The sequence below is a fragment of the Misgurnus anguillicaudatus genome, chromosome 1, assembly GCF_027580225.2.
Source record: "Misgurnus anguillicaudatus chromosome 1, ASM2758022v2, whole genome shotgun sequence".
NCBI lineage: Eukaryota > Metazoa > Chordata > Actinopteri > Cypriniformes > Cobitidae > Misgurnus > Misgurnus anguillicaudatus.
The window spans coordinates 17,603,964-17,631,829 of NC_073337.2; the positions used below are offsets into that span (position 1 = coordinate 17,603,964).

The 27,866-nt window shown below is 36.2% G+C and overlaps 2 protein-coding genes and 1 long non-coding RNA gene across 15 annotated transcripts in view; 2 read left to right on the forward strand and 1 right to left on the reverse strand.

The window, feature by feature from the left end:
* The window catches only part of ppp1r12a (protein phosphatase 1, regulatory subunit 12A), a 77,762-nt gene extending 66,125 nt beyond the window's left edge, over positions 1-11,637 (forward strand). For 6 of the 12 annotated variants that reach the window (XM_073867457.1, XM_073867459.1, XM_073867431.1 and 3 more), the window contains 6 exons: positions 430-559; positions 647-751; positions 1,539-1,586; positions 4,459-4,509; positions 5,193-5,394; positions 9,894-11,637. In XM_073867457.1, the coding sequence (XP_073723558.1) occupies positions 430-559; positions 647-751; positions 1,539-1,586; positions 4,459-4,509; positions 5,193-5,327 (469 nt within the window). In that variant the 3' untranslated portion in view covers positions 5,328-5,394; positions 9,894-11,637. Of the gene's footprint in view, positions 1-429; positions 560-646; positions 752-1,538; positions 1,587-1,853; positions 1,891-4,458; positions 4,510-5,192; positions 5,395-9,893 lie in introns of those variants that run through there. The other 6 variants (XM_073867434.1, XM_073867441.1, XM_073867461.1 and 3 more) reach the window with 4 other exon arrangements.
* Positions 11,638-22,235: 10,598 nt separating this feature from the next.
* LOC129432398 (uncharacterized) lies at positions 22,236-23,719 on the reverse strand. Its single transcript, XR_012369525.1, has 2 exons — positions 23,389-23,719; positions 22,236-22,459 (listed from the first exon to the last, which is right to left on the reverse strand). It is a non-coding gene; the product is annotated as an uncharacterized lncRNA (long non-coding RNA).
* Positions 22,345-27,866, forward strand: part of pawr (PRKC, apoptosis, WT1, regulator) — an 86,893-nt gene continuing 81,371 nt past the window's right edge. Inside the window, exons 1-2 of one of the 2 annotated variants that reach the window (XM_073867466.1) lie at positions 22,345-22,484; positions 22,775-23,367. In XM_073867466.1, coding sequence (XP_073723567.1) covers positions 22,900-23,367 — 468 coding nt within the window. In that variant the 5' untranslated portion in view covers positions 22,345-22,484; positions 22,775-22,899. Of the gene's footprint in view, positions 22,599-22,774; positions 23,368-27,866 lie in introns of both variants that reach the window. The other variant, XM_073867469.1, reaches the window with a different exon arrangement.

Genomic DNA, 27,866 nt, shown 5'->3' on the forward strand with positions numbered 1-27,866 from the left:
CACCCAAAACGGCACGTTTGCACACACCTACAAAGTGGCAATTTTAACATGCTGTAATAAATTATTTATATGATATTTTGAGCTAAAACTTCACACATGTGCTCTGGGGACACCAAATATTTATTTGACATCTTAAAATCTTGTGCCATGGCCCCTTTACAATTAGTAAATAACATTTTGGCTATTTTGGCTTCAGTTTTTCTATAAATTGGGTAAGTGCTCCATCTAGTGGATCGCGGTATTGCAGATTAACATAAAAATTAACCAGGAACACGTTTTTTATGCAAATGTTTTCTCTTAATTGACAAGATAACTCGTCAATGGCAGGGAAAGAGTTAAGAAGCATAGTTGGAGCATTGCATAGCTAAAGACTCTTACTTGTTAGGCTACAGCATGATTGTGAGCGACTACCTATATGATATGTTTCAGGAATGACCCTCTTTCTACTAGCACTTCCTACTCGGACCGCTACGAACCTTTGAGTAGCCGTGGTATCGGGGAGATCCGTCGACCGTACCATTCGCGGCTCGATAGAGAAGACGCCACTGACTATAAGAAGGTACAAAATGTCACACTGTATGATAACATCCAAAGCTGACCTATACTATTAGCATTTAACATCTAACACTGTTTTGTTCACTTATAGCTTTATGAGCAGATCTTAGGTGAAAATGAGAAGTTGAAAACTCAGTTACGTGATACCGAACTTGAGCTGGCAGATCTGAAGCTGCAGTTGGAGAAGGCTACACAGGTGAGTCTGCTTTTGGCATTCAGAAGAGGTTTAATATAGATATCTCTTTAGACCGAGACTTGTCTCATTTGATATTTTAGCATATGAAAAATATACATACAGTACTGTGCAAGTCTTAGGCCACCATGCCAGAATTAGATTTGTTGTTTTTGCAATGTTACAGTGATCATATATAATTGTTTCTCAGTCTTTTTAATAGAATACATCCAGAAAATACAGGAAATGTGTATAAATTATTAAAAACTGGATAAAAATGTAACTGATTTGTCAAGTTTTTAGGGTAAACTCCCCTTCCACTTGAGCAATAGCAGGAAACTGCAGGATCTCTTAAAACCTAAATAAAATAAATCCTAATATCTCATTTTAAAGAAATTAATCTTTTACTTCATTCTGCTCAAAAACGCTCAAGATGTGTTTAGTGCCAAGAGAGGTCACACTATACACTGACAATGCCTAAAGAAGACATTTAGTTCTTACATTTTTTTTTGTACGTATTTCCTGTATTTTCTGTTTGTATCTTAATGAAATAGATTGAAAAATAAATATGGATGGACATTAAAACTTAAAAAAAAAAAACCAAGTCTGGTGGTGGCGGCCTAAGACTTTTGCACAGTACTGTATATCCTTGACTTGGAGCTTCATTGTTGTGGTCATCCAAAATTTCACAGGCAAGAAATCTCTATAAAAGTGTTTTTAATTTTTTTTTCACAAAATGACTCTTTAAACATAGTCTGAACGGGCCATAACACTGATTTGGTTTGTTGAACCTTTTGTATTTTTATTACAGAGGCAGGAACGCTTTGCTGACCGGTCACAGCTGGAGTTGGAGAAAAGGGTAAAATGACTTATTTGTCTATTGAAATATTTTTTTTATCATCATCATCTTTAAGTTAAAGCTCCATGGCAGTGGATGAGCTAGCATGTGTCATTTTATACCCCATAAAAATTCCTAAAGGGTCTCTAATAGAGATGTTTAGGGCTTACAATCTTGGATCACTAGGATCCTAATGCAGACATGATCTGACAGATTTAGATAAATGCTGATTCCTGGCCTCTTTCTCCAAAACATTGGTAACTGATCAGAACTGGTTTATGTCTAAAGGTTGCAGGCAGGTCTCAGGTCCACCTGGGTGCTTTGGGTAACGTCTAACCTGAGTTTAAAGTGTTTACAGCTCTGCTATTGGCTGAATCACGTGCCTAGCAAACCCTGTCAGCCAATCACAAAAGCCTTTTTCACTTTGTGTGATTGAGTCACTGTTGCAATACACAATCACCTTTCAATACTTATAAAAGTGAACTTCTATCTATTTGTGTGAAACTTGTCTATGGTTATTTCTGCATGTGTATGAGCCATTTTTGTATGACTTTATCTGTCGTTTAGAGATTATTTCCTTTACATTACATTTATTAATATGAGATATACTGTATATGACCGTTTTACTGTCTTATTAAGAGTATTCCACTTTCGTAATATCTAAATGATCCATATTGCTTTCATCACTCCACTATACTTTGCACACAAAAGACATCTGTACAGACCCTTTCACTTGACTTAAGTCAACATTTCTCAATGAACTCTTAGATTTTTACTAGACAGTTTATTACCTTTTTTTGCTCGGACTGTGTCTGGCACAAATGAAAACGGGTTTTAGAAAGTGGTGGTGCACACTTGGGTTTCAATCCCTGGGAACGCAATCGTACAATGTCTAAGTAATGTCATGACATTTAGAGGAAAAACAAAACATGACAGAGACATAAATTACATTTGTTCGCTTTAAACACTTTTTGCTTCGTGTATTACTAACTATAAACCTTAAAGGACACATATTATGGCAATTTTTACAAGATGTAATATAAATCTCAGGTGTGCCTAGAATGTGTCCGTGAAGATTTAGCTCAAAATACCCCACAGATCATTTGTTACAGCATTCCAAAATGTCCCAATTGGGCCGGAGAAAGAAGCGCTGTGTGCACATTTAAATGCAAATGAGCTGCCCTCATTCTGTAACGGTTAAAAATAGATTTGATTCCTGTGAATACAATCTGAGAGGATAGTATATTTAGTCGCTTTATCTGCTAACAAGCACATTAAGAAAAGCTTTTGCATAAAATTAACCAGTCAATCTGTGGCCATGGGTGGGGCTTTATCAGTGTGACATCACATTAACAAGAGAATCAAAACAGCATGTCTAATGAAACTGCTTTGGTTTATTGGGGATTAAAAAAGGAGAGGGTGGATTTTTGTCATTGTAGGGTTATTGTGTCCAAATTTTGCATATTTTTAAAGGGACACTCTACTTTTTTTTGAAAAAATTTCATTTTTCAGCTCCCCTAGAGTTAAACATTTGATTCTTACCGTTTTGGAATCCATTCAGCTGATCTCCGGGTCTGGCGCTAGCATTTTTAGCATAGGTTAGCATAATCCATCGAATCCGATTAGACCATTTAGCATGACGCTCAAAAATAACCAAACAGTTTTGATATTTTTAACTATTTAAAACTTGACTCTTCTGTAGTTACGTCGTGTACTAAGAGCGACAGAAAATTAAAAGTTGTGAATTTCTAAGCAGATATGGCTAGGACCTATACTCTCATTCTGGCGTGGTGATCAATGACTTTGCTGCCGTGGCATGGCTGCGCGAGGCGCAATGATGTTATGCGGCAGCCGAAAACGGTCCCCTTAGTAACTTTCAATGGCAGGGGACTGTTTTCGGGCACTGCGCAATATCATTGCGCCTCGTGCAGCCATGTTGCGGCAGCGGAGTCCTTGATTGTTGCGCCAGAATGAGGGTGTGGTTCCTGGCCATATCTGTCTAGATCAGTGGTTCCCAAACCTTTTTAGCATGCGGCCCCCTTTGTGTACTGTGCATTCCTTCGCGGCCCCCCAAAGAAAATTTGTGACAAAAAAGTAGTGCTTTTGGTTAGTTGCCGTATTTTTTAGGTTTAATTACACAGAATTCATGATAAATTAATGTATTTCATAAAATGTTATAAAACTGGGACCCCCCTGGCACCATCTCTTGAAAACCACTGGCCTAGATAATCGCAGCTTTTGAGTTTTCTGTCGGGCTTAGCGCACAGTGTCACTACAGAAGTTTTAAATGGGAAAAGTATCGGAACTCCTTGGGGTTTTTTGAGCGCGATGCTAGTGGTCTGGTCAGATTCAGTGGATTGTGCTGGGCTGTGCTGGAGGTGCTGGCGCCGGACACGGAGATCGGCTGAATGGATTCCAAAGCGGTAAGAATCAAATGTTTAACTCCATGGGAAGCTGGAAAATTAGCATATTTTCAAAAATACTTTAAGGTAATCTTCAACCATGATTCAAGTCACGTGAAATGGCCTCTAAGATAAAATAAACTTCTTCCTTTTAGTTATCAATGCCCATCCTAATTACATAATTTATTCATAGTGAACACTGACCAGTTAGCTGCAACAAAACACTAGTGTGTAATCTCCATGACCTACACATTATGTATTATTATCCTAATGTGCTTAGACTTAGAGGATAAATAATCCAGGTAGGTTTCTGTCTTTGATTTTTGCTTCACCAAGCAGTTTGTGTTTCCCTCACGTACTTCACTCATTTTTGACTTCCATTCACTTGATGCTTTCTTATGATTCTGTGTGTACCTTTCTCGAAAGTGATAGTGGGTCGATCATGTGCCATGTGTGCCAACTTGTGTCTCCGTGTGTGTGTGTGTCTGCAGGAAAGAAGAGCTTTAGAAAGGAAGATCTCTGAAATGGAAGAGGAATTAAAGGTAATTTTGTTTGTCTGGTCTTTAAGGATGCACTTTTGCGTGTACTTTACCAAATCAGTTTCTTTTCCTGTGTTTGCATATTTTTTTTATTGAAACAGGAGGGTGGGGTCTTGACTTGCGGGAACTTACGAAATACTTTTTTTCCATATAACCAATAGCCTTCAGTTTACGTTCCCGCCCAGCAAAACACAACCCTGAGTACTGGCGATATTGTCTGCATTTGTTTTCCTAGAAAAGATGTAACAGATTTAAGTGTAAATGTTCTGTGAATGCTATTTGAAATTTCTATTCTTACCTGAATGTCAAGTGTTGGCGACTTTATCATTTATTAAATGAAGGTACAGTTGTGGTGGCCAATAGAAAGAAGATTCCACTAAAACTAACAGAATTTAGGATGAATTTTCTTTTTTATTTCCTTACATTTCAGTATTTCAGTAATTTCATATTGCCACAATGTTTGTTAATTTATTTATTTGATCCTTTTTTATCTCATCTTCGATTGGTTTTATTTATTCATTGGATTAGTTTCTCCCTCTTCCTGTCTGTGTTCTGTTATTAATACTTGTCTATTATTCGTTCTTCCATTCATTCTTCCATTCGCTTTTGTCCGATGTATCTCATTTCTTCTCCTCTGTCGTTCTTTTTCTCTGTCTTTTTGTCTGTGTGTTATTTCTCTCTTGTAGAATCTTCCTCAGGTAAAGCAGGTGCAGTCGCTGCGTCAGTATAATGAGCGTTTGCAGGCGGAGAACAGGGCGCTGGCCCGCGTGCTCTCCAAACTCGCGCAGGGCTGCAGCCACCTGCCCGCCGCAGACCTGTAGACCCGCCCCCATCTCCCCTTACACCCCTCCTCATGCTTCATTCAGCTCCGCCCACACCCATATAAAGGCAGGTGCCAGCATCTGTCTGAGCTGATGCGCTCTACCTTCCTCAGTCCTCTCTGCTTTAAAGAAGAGATTCTTTTCATACAGTACAATTATTGCTTAGAAATAGATTTGGGGGTAAATTTGAATATTAATCAGGTATTTACAAGTTAAAGTAAAATGACGTATTAAAATATACACCATATTGCATATTTTATTTTAACGGATTCAACAAAATTGTTAGATAACATAAATAATATCAAGAAAAGAAATTAAATATTTTTTTATATTTTCATTTTAAAACTTTATTACAGTGGTATATTATTAATGTTATTAACAAACTCAATTTCTTAGTAATAACTTGTACTGTTATCTTAATAGAAATTTTGAGCAATTAGCCTCGAATGTATTGCTGTGAAGTGCAAAGTTCAAATCCATTTGGTTGACCTAGAGATCATGCATGAGGTGCTTGACCTTTTTTTTTTTTTTTTAAATAAACAATTTTTGGTTTTGGATTTCTTTGGAGGTGCTTTTCCCCAATGCCAAGTTCACATCTTTGGATTCAGGAGCTGATCTGCCATGTTTGCTCTGCCTGAGGCTAATCTGGACTGCATGGCTTCTGAAAATTCATGCATTTTAATCTACAGATTGTCGCTGCACACTGGATATTACATTCGTTACTTGCGTTATGTGAGCTGGTAAATACAGAATAGAAATTATTTGCCAGTAGTTTTTTTTTCTCAGTATGTTTTGTTTTGTTTTGTTTTGTTCATCTTTTGTTTTGTGACTTCCTTGGGTTTTATTGTTTGTGTACAACAGTTTCCAGTAATACAGAATTAAGTATTATGGTGCCCACAACAAAAAATGTGATGTCCACCTAGGGCTGTCACAATTATGAAATTTGGCTGATGGTTCATTGTCTAATAAATTGTGACAAATATGACGATTAATTGCCTGTTTTATGGCTTTGACGGTTATGACAATTAAATGTCTGTTGCTTTGACATTTAATTCTCTTTTTTTGTTCATGAAATAATTTTCACACATTGTTGTGATTATTTAAATAAAATATTTTGCAAGGTGAGTAGTACAGTTTTGAAAATGAACGTTAAGTGTTGTTTTAATGACATGTTTGTGCATGGCCATTGACTTCCATTCTGAAGCAGTCAAAAGACGCTTCTAAATGAGTCGAAAAGTCAAGACTCGACCCATTGTCAAAATGTCTGTGTCCATCACTGTAGTTCATCCAAAACAAACCAGAAATGAGACTCAAAGTGTTAAATACCGGAATTATCCTTTAATCATTGTGACAGCCCTATGTGGACATACCAGGTCTTAGGAGGATAATGCTAAACTAGTTGTTTACGTTTGTTTTACTTGCCCTCTAAAAATGACCCAATGTTGGGTTTTTGTTAGATATCCATGGGTTAAATAACCCAGCAGTTGGGTTAAAACAACCAAGTATTGGGTCAGTTTTAACCCAGCAGTGTCCAATATTTACCCAACATTGCTTAAAAATAACCCAGACATTTTTAGAGTGTAGGGTAGGAACACACCAATCCGACACCAAGAAGTACCTCAAACTGTGATGTCGGCTCACAATTGGCCACATGCTGTCTGTGTTTGGGTCCTGACACAGTTGCCCTGGCACACCAACGAATGGCGGCCAAGTAGCATGTTTGTTCTGCGCCTATGTGAGATGCGATAACTTTCTGTACCAGCAGGTGGCAGTAGTTGGTACGCGCTCCGAAAGAAAGATACAAAAGCTGTCACTGGGGGCGGTACCTTTTCAGAAAGTACCTAAAAGGTGCATATCGGTACCTCAAAGTACCACCACTGATTCAACTTGCTGAACCAGCCAAATAAAGGCTACGATGACTTACTATTACTTAACTAGACAATGCTCAAACCCACCCAACATCTGACTGTCATCTTGATTTGTCTTAATCACGCAAATGCATTCGCAAACCTCGGTGTCACAGGTTTTTAAAATTTCCCCTCAGGGATGATTTTAGTGCACGTATCCTGTCTGTGTGACAGTCGGTTAATGAGGACAGTGGGTCAAATTCCTTCACCAAATCTATGCAGCAGTGCTCCAGTCCTTAGGTTACAGTGTTCAAGTGAAGCGGGTTAGGTAACAAGTACCACTCTGGGCCGCTCTTGTGTTCCTTTATTTATTCTGGCCTGTCAAGGACACACAAAGAGACTCTGTGTGTGTGTGTGTGTGTGTGGAGGGGAGTGCATGGCTACGGTTTTCAATTGATCTGCAGTGTGCCTGCTAGTTGTTTCGTGCTGTGTGGCTCCGTGGTCCCTTTTCCACCAAAATGCTGCTGGTTCTTGAGTGGGAGCAGGTGCTCGATTAGTAGACCTGCAAAATTAAGCCTTATAATGAATACATTTCTATGAAACTTGCCTATAGGGTAATGTAAGAATATATGTGACCCTGTCTGTGAAATCCAGGATCAAAAATCTAGTTTGATTTCAATCACTGATTTCACATTAACGGATTACTCCACTTTCATAACAAGAAATCCAGATAATTTTCTCACACCCATGTCATCCAAGATGTTTATGTCTTTATTTCTTCAGCAGAGAAGAATTTTTTTTGAGGAAAACATTTCAGGCTTTTTCTCAATTTAATAGACTTTATTTGACCTCAACAGTTCACAGTTTTTAATGCAGTTTAAAGTTGCGTGTGACACGCTACCGTGACCTTACGTATTACGTACAGACTGATCTCACAGAAATTTGTGTTATAGTCGTGAAAACTTTATTTATTTGTTTGTGTCCATGGCACGAAATTGGACTTTTTTCGTGCCTTGAGCACAAATGTCTTTGTCGAGTCACAAATTTCTATAAATAGTTTCTTGTGTCCATGGCACGACTTTTTTCATTTTATTTTATGTATTGTTTTCTTCCTATTTTCTTACCATTGTCGCTTGGGGTTGGGGGTAGAATCACTTTCTGTTACATTTTTAGACATCCTAACCCAAATCCCAACTCTAACCCCAACTCCAGACAAGAATAGTTTTAAAAGCTAAAGAAAAACATGTTGAAACCAATACAAAAAATTACATCCTAACCCAAACCCCAAATCTAACCCCAACCACAAGCGACAATGATTTAAAAAAAGAAAAGAAAAAAGAGAAAACAATACATAAAATGACACAAAAAAGAAAGTCGTGCCACGGGCACGAAAAACTATTTATAGAAATTTGTGTGAGTGACACCACAAAGACATTTATGCTCAAGGCACAAAAAAAGCTGAATTTCGTGCCATGGACGCGATTAAATTACTCAGATTTTTCGTGACTATAACACGACTTTCAGTGAGATCGTGTTGATTACCTAAACACTTCGAAAGGTCACGCATTACGTATGCGAAACTACCGCCCCAGTGTTTACAAGTGTTGAGAAAGAGGACCGTTCCAACATTGTTGTATGTGGAATGATACAAATTAATATCTTGTCCGCAAATGTGTGTTTCACATACGTAACGCGTGACCTTTCGACCTCATTAAGCGATACATAAAGTCGCGCTGGCGCTTCACACAGCTAGTGCAAGACAAGAAGTTGTGGTTTAAAAGGGCATATTTTGTATTTCTTGTCGAAAATGACGATCGTTTTGCTAGATAAGACCTTTTTTTAAAAACTTAATTTCTTCTCAACTGAGCAAAAAAAAAAAAAACCGTTAGCATATTGGATGACATGAGGGTGAGTAAATTATCTGGATTTTTTATGAAAGTGGAATATCAATCTTTTACATGACCTTACTCAGTATAAAAAATATTAAGGTTTTTTAGGATGAAAACAGTAAACCTCAAAAAAGGACTTTGGATGGGTTTTCACAGGCAGGGTCACATATTTTAACAACCAATGCAATGTGATTAGCATCTTTAGGCCTCATGGGCTGCTTTTGATGCTGCGGTCATGAATAAAACTTGAAAAGCAATTAATTTGTCCATTCTGATGTCAAATATAACCTGACGGGTGGAACTAATGTTGTTTAATTGTAAATAATAGTTTCAGACAGATGAATGAAAAACATTTGGAGCCATAGTTCAATGTGGCACACACTGTAAAAAAGTTTTGTTGGTTCAACACAAGAAGTTTGTTACCTGGTTGCCCCAAAATGTTGAGTTAATTTAATTTAATAATTTGAGTTAATTCAACTTTAGTTTAGTAATTATTTTAAGGCAACCAGGTAACTTACTTTTTAAGTTGAACCAACTTTTTTATTTTTTACAGTGATGGAATATCATCCAATATCATTGTATCGTTTTTAGTATAAACAGATTTGTCTGACATCAATTTCTGGTTGAAGACCAACTGGTTTTAGCTCAATTTCCCACCTAGATCTTCCTTTTCTGATTAGGACTCAGCATCATCCTGTGGGTGGAAAAGGGTCTTGTGTTAGACAGGAATTGGTGACCAATGGAAGGAGCTGGCAATTATGAAACATCAATGTCATGGTTGTTGTCACAACACTTAATCTAAATCATCCATTTTTTCTCCTCTCTTTCAGATGCTACCGGACTTGAAAGCAGACAACCAGAGACTAAAGGATGAAAACGGAGCGCTGATTCGAGTCATTAGCAAGCTTTCGAAATAGAACAAGAACCTTTCCAATTCAACGGCAGTGTCTAACGGTATTGCACATCCTAGATAGAAATACCAGACAACAGCGACCAGAAGGCTCCGTCTCCCTTATCGTTTCTCAGTCTCTCGCTTTCCCTCGCTTCCTGCTTCACCGAACGCCCATTCAGTCCGCTCACCTCACGATTCCCAAGTCTGCGGCCCACACAGAACCACTGAGTTTACAGAACTAAGGATATAAAGCTATAGACGACCGGCATCGAAAACTACGGGCGGGGAAGGCTGCGAAAAACTATTTAACCAATAAGCCTTAGTTGTACATACGTCACTCGGCTTCTCTTGGCTGTCACAGAACACCTGATTTTATTTGTGCCACACTTTTTTTGTGAACTTTTTTTTGTTGTCATTGCTCTGCTCTTTATTCTTTCTTCCTGTATAGACGCGACGCGCAGCGCTCTGCAGCTATTTCCTCTTCCTGTCCTCTCAAATCGCCGTTGCGCACGAAGTCCCGCCTCCAAATCGAAGGCACTGTCTCTCAGCAGAAGACTTCCCGGCATTCCACGATGTTGGCGCACGACCCCGTTTACCCTCCTGCCGTGCACGCACACACACACTGCACACTTTTTTTGCTCTCGGGATCTCGTTGCGTTTCGAGAGATTGTTGAAAACCCCCTGGCTTTACCGTACAGGTGGACCTTGTGGAATCGAAGCTTTCACTTACGTGCAATATGCATTTATTTCGTATAAAAAAAATGCTTTAATAATGAGTCCATCACTAGTAAATGTTCACTTCCTTGACACTTCCATCGCTCACCCCTCCGCCTTTCCTTTATTCTCTCATTTCTTTAAGTTTGTAGTGTAGTCGATGGTTTATATCTTGTACTCCGCACGTTGTTTTAGCAGGTACTTGAGTGAAGTTGTATATACCTGTATGTATTGTTTGAGACCAGCACACAAGGCATGCGTTTATGGTTCCCTATCTGTTACTATTGAAATATACCAACTCCAGAGGACAAAAAAGTGTGTTTTAACTAATTTCTTCTTCTTCTTCTTCTTTTATAGTCATTGAATAACAATAGCGCCGCCCTCTTCAAAGGGAAGGCTGCACGTGTTCAGTGCGTTCTTTATTTCATTGCATTTTAAAAAAGTGTTCACGGTAATTGTGAGATGATAATATAATTGCTTCACTACATTTCACACATTTAATTCATTATCTTTTTGGAAGAGTGCTGTTTATTTCTCTCTTTTTATTTTTTTCCTTCTTTTTCTGTTTTGTTTTTTGTTTTTTAAAGCTGTAGTATTAGCCAAGGTGTTGTCGCTAAAAGAAACTTCTAGATATCGCTAACCCAGTCCTTTTACAAAGTCTACATGCACTGTCAATACCATGTCAGGAGTCTTGCTGTCTGGTTTTTGCTACCACGTCAGATGAAGTCCATGCATCGAAAACTTGTTTTATGCATTTCAGTGGCCTTTTACTTAAAATACTGTAGTCGGAAAAAAATGTCGCTGTAGTCGGACTGTCAGCTGTCTCCTTTTTGGTTTAGGATTTTAATTTTTTTCTTTTTAAATTTCCCATCATCTTGTTGAATAGATGTGTGGCTTCATCCGTGCAAGCTGTGCTGTGACTACCAACCACTGAGAGTTAATTAAAATAAACTTGTACATTGTAAAAATCTGTGCGTTGTGATTTGATTTTTCTTTTTCATTTTGATCAACTTAACATGTGACCCTTAACCACAAAACAGTCATAAGTTTGTTAAAATTGAGAGTTATACATCATCTAAAAAGCTGAATAAATAGGTTTTCCATTGATATTCGGTGTGGATAGGACAATATTTAAAAATTTGGAATATGAGTAAACAAATCAAAATATTGAGAAATGTGTTTTTTAAAGTTGTCCAAATTAAGTCCTAAGCAACACATATTACTAATTGGGGTTCCCACTGGTCATTATATTTCTGGAATATTATGGAATTTTTTTAAAGGTCTTTTCCAGACATAGTCAAAAAATTATAAAATCCCCTGGCTTTCCTAGAATTCTTGAATATCATGGAATTTTAAAAGTAACTTTCCATGCATTGTCAAAGAAAATATAAAATTCCCTGACTTTCATGGAATTTCTGGAATATCATGGAATTTTAAAAGGTCTTTTCCAGACATTGTCAAAAATATATACAATTCCCTGACTTTCATGGAATTTCTGGAATATCATGGAATTTTAAAAGGTCTTTTCCAGAAATTGTCAAAAAACATAGACAATTACCTGACTCATGGAATTTCAGGAATACCACAGAATTTTAAAAGGTCTTTTCTAGACATTGTCCAAAAAAAAAAATATATATATATATATATATATATATATATATATATATATATATATATATATATATATATATATATATATATATATATATATATATATATATATATACAATTCTCTGACTTTCATGGAATTTCTGGAATATTGTGGTATTTTAAAGGTTATTTTCCATGCATTGTCAAAAAAATATAAAATTCCCTGACTTTCATGGAATTTCTGGAATATCATAGAATTTTAAAACGTCTTTTCTAGACATTATAAAAAAATATAAAATTCCCTGACGTTCATGGAATTTCTGGAATATCATGGAATTTTAAAAGGTCTTTTCTAGACATTATAAAAAATATAAAATTCCCCGACTTTCATGGAATTTCTGGAAAATCATGGAATTTTAAAAGGTCTTTTCAAGACATAGTCAAAAAATTATAAAATCCCCTGGCTTTCCTAGAATTCTTGAATATCATGGAATTTTAAAAGTAATTTTCCATGCATTGTCAAAGAAAATATAAAATTCCCTGACTTTCATGGAATTTCTGGAATATCATGGAATTTTAAAAGGTCTTTTCCAGACATTGTCAAAAATATATATATACAATTCCCTGACTTTCATGGAATTTCTGGAATATCATGGTATTTAAAGTTATGTTCCATGCATTGTCAAAAAAATATAAAATTCCCTGACTTTCATGGAATTTCTGGAATATCATAGAATTTTAAAACGTCTTTTCTAGACATTATAAAAAATATAAAATTCCCTGACTTTCATGGAATTTCTGGAATATCATGGAATTTTAAAATGTCTTTTCCAGACATTGTCAAAAAACATATGCAATTACCTGACTCATGGAATTTGTGGAATACCGTGGAATTTTAAAAGGTCTTTTCCAGACATTGTCAGAAAAATGCAATTCCCTAACTTTCATGGAGTTTCTGGAATATCATGGAATTTTAAGTTATTTACATGCATTGTCAAAAAAATATAAAATTCCCTGACTTTCATGGAATTTCTGGAATATCATGGAGTTTTAAAAGGTATTTTCTAGACATTATAAAAATATAAAATTCCCTGACTTTCATGGAATTTCTGAAATATCATGGAATTTTAAAAGGTCTTTTCCAGACATTGTCAAAAAACATATACAGTTACTTGACTCATGGAATTTCTGGAATACCGGGGAATTTGAAAAGGTCTTTTTCAGACATTATAAAAATATAAAATTTCCTGACTTTCATGGAGTTTCTGGAATATCATGGAATTTTAAGTTATTTTCATGCATTGTCAAAAAAATATAAAATCCCCTGACTTTTATGGAATTTCTGGAATATCATGGTATTTTAAAAGTTATTTTCCATGCATTGTCAAAAAAATATATACAATTCCCTGACTTTCATGGAATTTCTGGAATATCATAGAATTTTAAAACGTCTTTTCTAGACATTATAAAAAAATGCAATTCCCTGATTTCATGGAGTTTCTGGAATATCATGGAATTTTAAATTATTTACATGCATTGTCAAAAAAAATCCCTGACTTTCATGGAATTTCTGGAATATCATGGAATTTAAAAAGGTCTTTTCAGACAGTGTCAAAAAATATATACAATTCCCTGACTTTCATGGAATTTCTGGAATATCATGGAATTTTAAAAGGTCTTTTCCAGACATTGTCATAGATAAATAAAATTCCCTGAATCTCCTGGAATTTCTGTAATATCATGGAATTTTAAAAGGTATTTTCCAGGCATTGTCAAAAGATATATAAAATTCCCTGACTTTCAAAGTAAAAAAAATTAGTTTGTTGCTTTAAAGTTCAGTTTCCATTTATCAAAATGTAATCTGCTTGATAACTTGTGACGTAAGGAATACAATTTTTGGGTCCAAGCCTCCACTGATTACAATTTAAACAGATGCTTATTGGCACTGTTTATTTTTACAAATTTAAGGTGTACACTACATTATCCAGGATCACGGCATCCCAGTCATAGGTCATGGAAATTTAGCTTTTGAGTTAGTGAAAGTCAGGGAAAACTGACTTGGAGTGGGAACCCTGACTAATGATAAATACATTTTTTATATTTTTACTGTAGGAAATGTACTAAATATTTTCACGGAACATGATCTTAACTTAATATCATAATGATTTTCGCATTAAATATCAATAATTTTGACCCATACAATGTATTGTACAATGTATTGCTACAAATATACCTTTGAGACTTATGACTGATGCTGTGGTCCAGGGTCACGTATAGATATGAAGTGAATGAATTGTCCTTTATAGCGTTAATGTAGTCAGAATTAATTGATGTACATTTTCTCTGGTATTGTTTTTTCATCATGTTTTTATACCAAAGTCTGTAAAATTTTTGGAAATCTTGAAAAAAGGTTGAAATATGGCATACATCTAATTACATATTTTAAATCCTGAAATATCAGATTGGCTAGAAATTAATCCCTGGTTAACTACATATGATTCCCTATTTCACTTCGTTTATACTTCTCCCCACTAGATGGCACAACACAGAGCCGTTCAGTATTAAACCTGCTCTCCAATCAGTTCTCAGTCTGGCATGGTTTTGTTAACAGGAAATACAGGAAAATAGTTTCTTGATGAGTGTTGTGAGACTGTAATGTGTTTATTTTGTCTGCTCTTGCATAAGACCTGCATTTCTGTATATAAAGTATGTTGGCCTTTCCTTTGGGGAGTTTTATCAATGTTCTCACAGTGGAACAGCATTGATCCTAAAACGTCTCGAATAAATGCTTTCGTCATTTCTGTGTAACACCAGACACATGGCAAAACAAGGCTGTTCGAAAGACCACAATGATAAACGTGTTTGGTAAAAACAAACGCTGTGTGTTGCGTTGTGGCGTCTAAGCACAAATAATGCTCATAGGATAAGTGCTGCAATGGGCAGTAATTGCACACAGTCATGCAATGGGACTCCATTTACTGTCTTTTTTTTATCTTGTAGATAGCTCACGCATTCCTCTGGTTCTAATCTAATAAGATTCTTGACCAATACTAATGTGAACAAGATAAGTTGAACCGTTTCCAGTTTAACGGAATTATTGGAAACAAATGGATTTTGCATTTGTCAATATGCAGCAACATGGTCACATTGCAGTCAAACAGTATATTTTTACAATAATTCATATGCAAGTACATATTATGCAATTACCTGTACACTATTGATCACTTGATTGAATTAACAAAGGAAAGACTGATGATGAAATATATTGAGGTTATGTAAAAACAACATACTACCGTTTAAATTGGTCAGCCATGCATAATGCACTCCAATTTAAATGTTATGCATTTGGCAGACGCTTTTAAGTGACTCACAGTGCATGCAAGCTGTGCTTTTATCAGTTTATGTGTTCCCTGGGAATTGATCCCATGACCTTTTACTCTGCTTATGCAATGCTCTACCTTTTGAGCTACAGGATTTTATTTATTTTACATGCTATTTAAAAGGGGACATTTCACAAGCCTATTTTAAAATGTAAAATAAATCTTTGGTGTCCCTAGTGTACGTATGTAAAGTTTTAGCTGAAAATACCATACAGATAATTTATTATAGCATGTTAAAATTGGCACTTTGTAGGTGTGTGCAAAAATATGCCATTTTGGGTGTGTCATTTAACATGCAAATGAGCTGACATCTGCACTAAATGGCAGTGCCGTGGTTGGATAGTGCATATTGGGGGGATGGTATAATCACCTTCTGACATCACAAGGGGAGCCAAATTTCAATGACGTATTTTTTTTCACATGCTTGCAGAGAATGGTTTACCAAAACTAAGTTACTGGGTTGATCTTTTTCACATTTTCTAGGTTGATAAAAGCACTGGGGACCCAATAATAGCACTTAAACATGGAAAAAGTCAGATTTTCATGATATATTTCCTTTAATACTTCATTTCCCAACATAAAGCATCTCATGCAAAAGATGTAGCTGGTCTGACTATTATACATTATTGAAAGGCAAGGTATACAAAGTGAACGTTTGATATGCTTAAAAAAATCAACCTGTAATACCTTAACAAATAAGCTTATTCAACTAAAAAAATTACTTGAAGTTTTACTTTGAAAGATAATCCAATTTTCACTTTTTACTGTGTTGCTGTGATTTACTTTAGACATTTTTTTGGGTGATGTCACTATCATGGAATGCAGATTTTCAGGCAACACATCATTGTTCAAAACAACATCCCCAGTTGCGTTGTACACTTGTATTTATCTGTAATGAGGTAAAATATCGAAAGCTCAAGGAAATTAAAGGATTATTTGCCCAGTTGAGCTCTCTTATAGGCTTCTTTAACTTCTGCTTGTGTGGATGGAGCGAAGTCTCAGTTATCGGTGATAGCCTGAAATCAGAAGTCTCCAGTGAACCTCAGTTCAGGGTATAGCGGGTTGAGGCCGGATGCTTGGCGCAGACCCAGAGAGCAGCTTATGATTTCTGCCTCATCTCTTGCTCCCCTGTCACATTTGTCTGGATCTATTCGGAGTCTCTATGGGCATCCTGTAGCTATTTGGGTCCTTAAAGAATTTTTATGTTGCACAAAGAAGTTCAAACATACTATAAAAACATTTTACTTTTGACTAAATGGTTCTTTGGGGAACCAAAAATGGTTTGTCTATGGCATCATTTTGTTTATTTTTAAAGGACAAGTTCAGTATTTTACACTTAAAGCTCTGTTTTCAGATTGTTTGCGATGAAATAGAACGGTTATGACTGAAATTTGGACATATGATGCTGGCCCGAGAATTTTCGGGTGTTTGTTGTATCAGCCTCCACCTCTATAATGGCTGCATAGGTGCACTGGAACAATCCTTACTAAAATGCATTAAACTTTCGTTTACAAAGACGTGAAACTCAGCGAGTGGTCAGGGGTGTACACTGATATGTTCACACAAAAATCGCTGCAAAAGACTCATTCCAACAGGCTTTATCGTAGTTTTTGTCCAACTCCATTGACTTATATTAGATGTGTTGTGAGGTACGGTATTACTCCACGCCGGGAACTTTGTGGAGTGTGAGGCGTTTGGAAAAATAGGTCCACAAGTTTACAACGAATGGTAAAACACCTGTTGGAAAGCATCTTTTGCAGCGATTTTTGTGCGAGCACACCAGTGAACACCCCCGACCACTCGGTGAGTTTCACGTCTTTGTAAACGAAAGTTTAATGCATTTTAGGAAGGATTGTTCCAGTGCACCTATGCAGCCATTGTAGAGGTGGGAGGTGATACAACAAACACCCAAAAATTCTCGGACCGGCATCATATGTCCAAATTTCAGTCAAAACCGTTCTATTTCATCATAAACAATCTGAAAACAGGGCTTTAAGTGTAAAATACCGAATTTTTGCTTTAAGTTAATAATTTAAACATCATCTGTTTTTAAAAGTGAACAAAAGTGCATATAACTTAAAAGTTGTATGTATAAGCATGAGACAGGTGTGATAGAAACCTTGTCTGTGCAAAGTTATGTTTAACATTTCAACTTTTGTCATGAACTTTGTATTCAAGAGGTTACTGTTTAAATATTTTTTTCTATCCAAATAACTTTTCCTTTAATCTTTTGACCCCAATGGTGGATTGTTCGTCTTTTTGTTTTCCTGTATTTGTTCATGTTGTTTGTTGTTTATTTCTTGTATTTTATTATTATCATTTTTTGTTTCTATTGTAGTTTTGATACTCTTATTGATTAGTGTTTGTTCAATTGTTGTTTATTGTTTTTGTTGTTTTATTGTGTATTTAAGCCCATATGTTTGTGATTGTCTTTGCTCAAGTTTTAAGTAATATTTTATGTTTGCCAAGTTTAGTTCTTGATCATGCCAAGTTGGCTTTGGTTTTGATTTTGTTTGCTACTTTGTATTGGAAAATCAAAGCTGCACACTTATGGTTATTCTCAGATTCAGTGGAGGCGATTGTAAGTATACCTAAAACCATCTGATGTATGATAAAGAGGAGTACCAAAGCAAAACAATCATCCAGATTATCCTGTGTAACTTTTTAATACGGTGAGTCAATGATCATGCGAGCACAAGATTTTTCTTTGTTGAATTATTAATGATGCACATTTGACATTCGGGGAAATAAATGAGTACAGCTGGTTCTTTTTAATATGTTGTAATTTTTAAAATTCCTATTCCGACAAGTCTAACATGCTAATAAGAAAACATTTGACATTTTCAGGGACAAAATTATTTCCTAGTGCCACCAACTCGAATAAATTCCGATCAGACCAGTTAAAATATGGACAAACTCTATGACCTATTCTGCAGATGGCACCCCGCAGATGCCATAGTTATGGGTTATCAGTAGAGGAGGGAAATGGAGAATCAAAATGTTGTGAATACCGTTTGTACTGATTACAACGGTGATGGGATTCACAATGACCAGAATTTATAACCATACAGTGAAAAAAATGATTTGTTGGTTCAACTTAATAAAGTAAGTTACCCGTTTGCCTTAAAATTTTGAGTTTATTTGACTTACAGAATATTGGTTGACTCAAAGTTGTGTAAAATACACTGTAAAAAATACTTTACTGCCTTACATTTTTTTGTTAAATCAACTCAGATTTACAAGTCATGTCAACAAAGATGAGTTGTCACAACTTATAAAATATAGTTGAGAAAAGTTAATTTTAATAATTTATCATTTTAAATTTATAATTTATAACAACTCACCTGTAGTTATAACAACTCATCTCTAGTCAAGATAAATAATAGTAAGTTGAAATGACTTGTAAATCCAAGTTGATTTAACAAACAATTTTAAGGCAGCAAAGTATTTTTTACAGTGTATAGCCTACTGTGTTAACAAATATTTTTGAGTTGAATTAACTCAAAATTTTAAGGCAACCAGGTAACTAACTTTATTGAACCAACATTTTTGTTACAGTTTACATAAAGCTAATGAGTATTCAAATCATCCCAACCCTTCATTGGTGCATTTTTGTCAAACCAACATATATTTTATGCTACTTTAACTCACAAAATTAAGTTAAACAATTTCAACTTGTTAATTTCAACAAGTTATGTCAACTATTCACAGGTCAAAACTTAATAAAGTATGTTGAATTTACTTGCAAAACTAAGTTGTTTAAACTTCATGATAATTTTTTTAAGTGTGAGGCAGTGAGACCAAAGCAGAACTTTAGAGTCATAATAAAAAAGGTCCTCAACCAATGAACACCATAGCTGTGATTCTTTATGCTCCCGTATTATTCATATTACCCGTGTCTGAAATTGTATACAGAACAATGCATACTGAAATAGATGACATACCTACATATTGACTGTTCTGTATGGGTGCAGTATGCATACTGCACAAACTGGACAAACATCCACAATGTTCTGGCTGTCGTGTGACCTCAAGTGTTCTTTACAAGTACAATTTAAACACTTTTCTTGCTAAATGTACAGTATATCTCTTGCATATATACATAGTTTTCTTGTACTTTTAAATTCTTTTATAAATTTGGTGGCTCCTCCGCTCTTGTGGCCTCATCTGATGCGTACTGAGAAATCTCGGACAGAAGCAATGTATTTCTCCCAAACTCTTTTTGCATACTGATTTTTGGACACTGTGGAGATTTCAGACTCTGGGCTTCTCTTCAGCTGGGTTTAGTCAAAATAAAAGGTAACATGGGCAGTGCTGACTACTACAGGAACGGCATCAGAAGATGATTTATGTTTTGGAACATCCCGAGCAGAGCACAGACGTAAATCAAGTAAAAAAAATTGTGGAATGTTTTGAAGAAAGCTGTGGCATGCGATCCTCACAATCACTCTGCAGCTTTTACTGTATGTGAAATAAAATGGACAGATTGTGATCTTGCTGACACTGTTACTTTAAAAACGAGTTATTACGAAATAGCTGCTTTAATTATTAAGTATTAGGTAGTTGAGGTGTGTGCACACCTACTGGAATGCAAGTTTTGATCTAACACAAAATGTTGGCGGCTTCTCAAAACCTGACATTTTAGCAAGACTGTGGAGCTTTTGTAGCTACTGTATCTGGGGCACCATTTACTTTCATAGTAGGAAAAAAACTATGGAAGTCAATTGTGCCCTAGATCGGTTTGATTACAACTTATTTTTTCAAAATATTTTAATTTGTGTTCAGCAAATGAAGGGGGGATACACGAATCATCCCTTTCCAGTCCAAAAAAAGTGAATAGTGGGTTAAAATGCTACTCAGATATGGCAAAAGTGACAATAAGACAGTTTAATTTGTTATACTGCTCCAAATATAGTTGTTTTTTGTGGGATTTACTTTTTTTAAGTATTTTGCATGCAAATTCTTATTTCTTCGCTTCAAGATGCATAGGAAAATTAAATCGGTTAAGTGAGTGTATCATCATGGAAAGTAAATCGATAGCTGTTAAGTCATAAAATGACTTGCATCTCCTAAGAGATGTATAAGCGCACGTTGAGAACGAATGTATCACTCCAGTGAACCAAACATATCAAACAGCTTTTTAGAAAAGACTTGTGAATGATAAGAAAGCAAACTAAATTTAATTCCCAAAGTGGGAGTAACTCTTCACTTATCTGCTCCTTTGGAAATGCATTATAGGAGTGCTAAGTGGAATTTACTTAAAAGGGAAGCAAAGTTTGTGCAGGAGCCAGAGCCAAAGCAATGAGGGACAGATGAGTGAGTTTCCCCAAAGCATACTGAAACATTCTTAAAATGCATTGCATTACACTGTTTTGTACACGAGATGCTATATATAAACTGGACAGATTTTTCCTGAATTAACTCTGAATGGCAAAAATTCATTATTTTCCACATACCATACATTTGTGTAGCTCTGGATATTCTGCCTTTCTCAAACGCTTTGATTTTGTACAAAACTCATCAATCTGAAAAGCTCTGTGTCCCTGATTGGCCAGCTAATCTGTATGTTGTGATTGGACTGAATACCTCTGACATCAGCTGGAAAGTGACGCTCGCTTTTTTATCATGTTTGAAAGATTTCCTTCTAATGCAATGCTGATAGGAGTTAACTTACTGGGAGTCCAAGCGGGAGGAATTATGATAATGTCGGTCTTTACTACATCACCAATCCCAGGAAGTAAACTGTTGCCCTGTTGTAGTCCAAGAAAAGAGATTTACGTTGGAGATGATAACTTTTGTCATCATTTACCTTAGGGTTTGTACCTTTTACATATCATTAAGGACGTACTAATACACACTTGCACACCAAAAGAAATGTAAAATCATAAATCGGACGATAGTTGCTCTTTAAATATAAAGCATAATTCTTCAGATATCTTTATTTTTTTGCATTTTTGTGTGGGTTTATATCTCATCTTTACCTAAAATATTTTTACTATTAAAAAAGGCATAATATTTTAGATAAAATGCACATTTTAGTCATGTCCCTAGGATTTCATTTAGTCATGTTACCCAAACGTTCTGAAAACCTGGGAATATTCCACAAGTCACATTTTCAAGAGGAAGTTAAATCATCTGGATCTTCGGATCAAAAGAAGTTCAAAAGTTAATTTTCTCATTTTCTTTCTGTATATTTTATAATATTGCCAATATAAATTTTCAGTCCTTTTAACAATATTATTTCTTTGATGTTATCAGTTTCTTAAAAAAAAGGTTAATCAGTAGAATTTAGTGTCTTCATGCTAAGCACATATTTAATGCAGTTATATTTCATGTATTTGCTAAAAACTCAGTCCTGTTACAAAAATGCAGACTGACTAATACTCATATAGGGACAAATCCATTGATTTGATAGATGGATGGATGGCCATGTCTGAAGCTTTGTGTTTTGGAAACATCACAGTTGTGTAAGCTACAGTTAAAAACTTTGCAAGGTAAAAAATAACAAAAGTTATGCAAACAAACGACACAAAGTTATTAATAATTAACTTGTTAATTATTTATAGAAATTAATAATGAACGAATTTGAACAGAAATACGAATATGAATTTAATAAGTATTACAAATGTCAAAGTAAATGAAGAAAAACAGTAATTTGTCGACCACTTTGCTGTCCATTCATTCATCCCTAGTCATTTCTTCCCTTCGGATTTTTCCGTTTACCTTCGTACATGTTCGGAAATTCTCTTCGGCAGAGGGCAGGACTCGTTGCTCCAGTACGCCTGTCCGTTTGAATCCAGCTTTCAGTTCACCTGAACTCCTGAGGATCGTTGAAGAGCACACAGGTGAGCTTTATCGGAAACTTTCGTTTGAGATAACATATACCCGACAGTTCCTGGTTGTCTGACGCGAGTTTATAACAGTTGGGTGAACTTTTTAACAGTCAGCGAACTAAAGAGGTAATTTCAACACACGAACACGGGAACGAAACTTGTGTAGTATAACATTAACTGACCTCGTGAAACGTGCATGCGACAAGCAATTTGTGACTAATGTTTTTGTTATGACAGCTTTTTTTATACATTTTACGAAAGTGTTACCAACAAAATCGTTTGACTTTGTTTGTTTGTTTCAGAGTCTGTGTTTATTTAAAAAAATCTCCAAATACTTCAAAGGAATGTGGCGGATGTAAACAAGTATATAATTGGTGATTGCAAAGCGAGTTGGGTCGTTGTATAAGTTACGTTATTAAAGGAAATCATGGCAACGGGTGGATTTAAATCTAGCGCAACGGACTTTTTGGAGGAGTGGAAAGCCAAGCGTGAAAAGATGAGGGCGAAGTTGCTCGGGGACATCGCCGCTGCTACCGGGCGAACCACCGAGTTGAATAACAACGGCAGCCCGGTTAACTGCGTTTCGTCTTCGTATCCTGTGGCCCGGTCCTCTTCTTCAACCGCCGTTAGGCGGCTGGAGGACGAGACGAAGACACCCGAGCCGCCCGTGGGAAACGTGAAGAAGACGCCGGAGAAGTTGAGTGGAGTTTCTCAGACCGATTGTTTGACTCCGGTCGGTGTAGATGACAGTGATAAAGACAGTCCAACACCCGTCAAGAGCAAAGAAAAGAAAAGCTCAGGACCCAGCGCCAGAAAAGGCAAAGGACAGATCGAGAAAAGGAAGCTGAGAGAGAAGAGAAGGTCGACAGGTGTTGTCAGCATACCGTCCAATGAGGTGAGTCTAAAGTTAACTTACCTTAACTTACTTGGCATTTCATTTTAGTAGTGGCGGTATTGATGGTAACAACCTGATATTAAATACTTTCTGTATTCATATACTCTATATTTAGGCTACTAACATGTACTATCGTAATACCACGGTGTGTCTTGTGGTAAATGTAAAAGAAAACCCTTGTACGTTTTTATACCACGTGGCTGTTGAATGTTTATTCTGATTGGTTGGAAAAAGTTCCATCGGTATGCATTATTTTTCGATAAACGCACACCTGACCTGTCAAATGTCTTCAAATAACCACTAGTCTAGAGCAATACCTTAGCAATGTCTGTGGTAATGTCTGACGGCTTCAACAGTAACAACATAAACAAACGGCTTTTGTTGAACAAATGTAACTTCCGGTAAACTTCCACAAAGAATCAATAACAACAGTTACTTTAGAGTAGTTTATTTGTGATAACAAGCAACATAAATCTGCAGATTACCTTATTTTAAATCAAACCTAAAGCATATCAAAAACTAAACTGACACTAACATTGTATGCATTAATTTTGCACAATAATCGGCTGTCAATCCTTCCTTCACATTTGGAAATAATTGGAAGTTTTTGAATAAGTGACTCTGGTCTTTTGAATTATTTGAAAATAATGCACACCCAGCGTCTCTACCACTGATCTATGTAAATGACTGCATTGCGCATAGAAAGCTTAACGTAACAGCGTGAGGTGAAGCCAGCGCAGAGTTCGAGCCGCCATCTTGGTATACCCAACCGGCAGAGCGCGTCATTGACTTCCATTCAAAATCATGTTTTAAATTCACCCGCTTTACAGCGTATCAGTCACGCAAGATTATTTTTAGGATATGTGTACGTAAATTAACTGTTAATTCTGGTGTTATTGGCAATGTTTATGTTTTAATCGGGCAGGAAAATGGATTTATAAAAAACGTTAAGGTAAGTGTGTCTGCTGCGTTCTGTTAAAGGGATAGTTCGGCCAAAAACGATATTAAACCCATGGTTTGCTCACCCCCGGGCTGTCCGAGTTGCATGTGTCCATCGTTTTTCAGACGAGCACATTTTCGGATGTTTTGGAGGATATTTTGGATCTTTCTGTTCATTAAATGTAATGTTACGGGGTCCAGCAATAGTCCACGACCTTCAAGTCCAAAAAAGTGCGTCCATCCTTCACAAATTAAATCCAAACGGCTCCAGGATGATAAACAAAGGTCTTCTGTGGGTAATCCGTGCGGTGTTGTTGTAGAAATATCCATATTTAAAATGTTATTAACGTTATAAACTACCTTCCGGTAGCGCCGCCATTTTGGAGTGATGCGCATTCAGGATGAGAGCTTACGCAGCGTACAGAGTTTCTCTGCTGCTTCTCTGTGCCCCCGCCCTCCGAATTTGTCATACGTCACTAAGAAAAGTGCGTACACTACGCTAATACTCTCTCCTGAGTCTAAGATGGCGGCGCTACCGGAAGGTAGTTTATAACGTTAATAACATTTTAAATATGGATATTTCTACAACAACACCACACGGATTACCCACAGAAGACCTTTGTTTATCATCCTGGAGCCGTTTGGATTTAATTTGTGAAGGATGGACGCACTTTTTTGGACTTGAAGGTCGTGGACTATTGCTGGACCCCGTAACATTACATTTAATGAACAGAAAGATCTAAAATATTTTCTAAAATATCAGAAAATGTGTTTGTCTGAAAAACGATGGACATATGCAACTCGGACAGCTTGGGGGTGAGTAAATCATGGGTTTAATATCGTTTTTGGCCAAACTATCCCTTTAATGACACGGATATAAATAAAGTTTTTTTTGACATTCAGCTACACGGTCAGCGTTATTTCTCTAAATACGTTTAGGTATCTTGTAAGTTTAGATAACATAAAACCAGCAAATTATTGCATGCACATACGGTACAAAGTATGATTATTTATTTAGATTTCAGAATGAGCACGTTTGTCATTAATACTCAATATGCTACGGTCTGTCTGCTGATCTGATACTGTAATGAAGATGAATGTATAATAACTGATTAAAAACTAAAATGTACAACTTTCAGTAAATACCTATGTACATGCTTAGGACGTTTGTGTTGTAATAATGTACAGGGTAACTTCAGATATAAAAACGAAGACTAGTAAAGTGATGTTTTATATTTGGGTAGTCTCTACACTTTGTCGTGCCGCATTATCACCTTGGGTGTGCATTATTTTCGAATAATTCAACGGACCGTCGTCAATTATTCCTTACGTATACAATGTTTTTTTACAGGTACTTTTAAATAATACCATTAATACACTTAGAAAAAGGTACAAATGTTGAAATTGACAAAAAAGTTGACAAAATGTATAACTTTGTACTTAAAGGTTGCATGTTATTACCTCGAATATACATATTGGTACCAAATGTATACCTGTACCTAAATAGTACATATTATGACCTTATTAAAGGTCACTGTCCTAGCTTTTGTACCATTATTCTGAGAGTACATAACGAAAAACATTATGATACCATCATGTTATTTTTTGTTTAAGTGTCCTGCAGGTCCACTGGCATATTATGTTGACATTTTTACAGGCATGTTTGATTATGTAGACACAACTGTAGTCAAAGTTTGTGGTTAAAATAGAATCGAATAATATAACTATTCCAAAACGCATGGTTTTTTAGGTTTTTTTAGGTTGGCTTATGTAGACTGTAACTCTAGTCAAGTTACGTAACTTTTGTAGAATAAGCAAAGTGGATATATTGTGTGCAGTGTAATCTAGCTGTCATCATTAAATCCAACATAAAACTACACTCCATCGGTCACCCATGCCATATGTAATGTATGTGAAAGATCTGTCTCACACAGGTTCCATGTTCTTCTCCAATGAACACTTGCAAAAACCAAGGGTAGATTTCAATAAGTTTAAAAAATGTATTTATTTAAACACTAGTTTGTAAAGTAACAAGAACACATCTTATAACACACAAGCATGTGATCAGCCATGTTTGTAGGTATGGGAAAAAGTACAGTACATTTTCCAAAACATGCCAACTGATCCACCATCCACTATCATGTGCCGATCAACACATCACATCCCCTCACATGACCTTATAATCCCTGTTAGCATAGTATGCCGTTGGCTCCTTTCCTATTTACTTTGTAGTGTGCATACTGTAGCTGTGAGTGTCTGTGTACCACCCAGCTCCAGTGCCCTCCGGATATTAACCGTTGGAGGCCCACTATTGTGTCTACTTTGGCTAAAGACATCCTGTCTATATTATTAGTGCTGAGTCAGGGTAAAGTAGTTTGGGAATGGGTGCAGGCCAAGTCTTAATGTTAATGTTTATTGGGAAATATGAGGGCTATTACACACTAATAATACGCTGTGATCTTGCTGGACATGAAGTAAACATCAGTAAGGGTGCATGGCATGTAGTTTGAAAGCTCTACCCAGACCAAAGTGTCTAAGTAAGAAGGTGTGTGTTTGTGTATGCACCTGTATTATGCTTGTGTTTTAAGCTGATAAAGGTTGTTTATACATAGACATGCGTAACGTTTCTACACTCTTAAAAAAATGGTACAAAAGCCGTCCCTGGGATATTACCCTTTAAAAAAGTCCTAATATACTATTTAAGTACAGATATGCACAAATTTGGTACCAATATGCCTTTGATGTACTAATATGCACTCTTTAGAGGTGCACAGGTATACTTTTTGGAAAGGTGCTGTCCCCTGACAGCTTTGTACCATTTTTCTGAGAGTGTAGTTGTGTTGTAAATGTTTGGTGGTTCTTTCTACTTCCTTCTATGGTTGTTGATTTATGGGTCATATTGTTGGACCGTGTTCATTTAGCAGCTCTCTGTGAGTTATGGGACCCTTGTGGAACAACCCGGCTATCCGCCCAAAACCAAAACTTTGTTTCACATTGTTATTTTGATGGGGCCGATAACCTCTGTAAAGCATGTTTGGAACTCTCTTTACGAGTAATTCGTCCCCAGTTTTGAGAAGAAATGTATATCTCTGTTTTCAACTTTGAAGAGGAACTATCATTTTCAGCTACCTTGAAGATATTCAGCTGTCTGTGTATGTATATTTATAACATTAATCCACACTGCTTTTGTTTTAGGTATGAATCCCAAAGTCCACATCACCAGTCATAACAACCAAAAACATTTCTTGGCTATCTATCTTGCGAGTGTCGCTGTGAAGTTTGTTTTAATTCTGAAGTGTTTAGATTTGGCTGAATCTCGAACTGTTCATGTACTGTTTTGGTCCGTTTGGATCTTTTTCCATCTCATCTGACAAATTCTGCTTTAACGTGGTTTATGTGGCATTTTATGAATCTAGGCAGAACCTGGATATGGTTGTCTCAGGATGGGGAACATTTTACACTGTGTCCTTTCTTTATTTAGTCCATCTGGTTGAAATTCACAACTTTGATTAGATAAGGCTAAAGAGTTGCAAGCTGTAGTGAGCAAGTTTGTTTTTCTT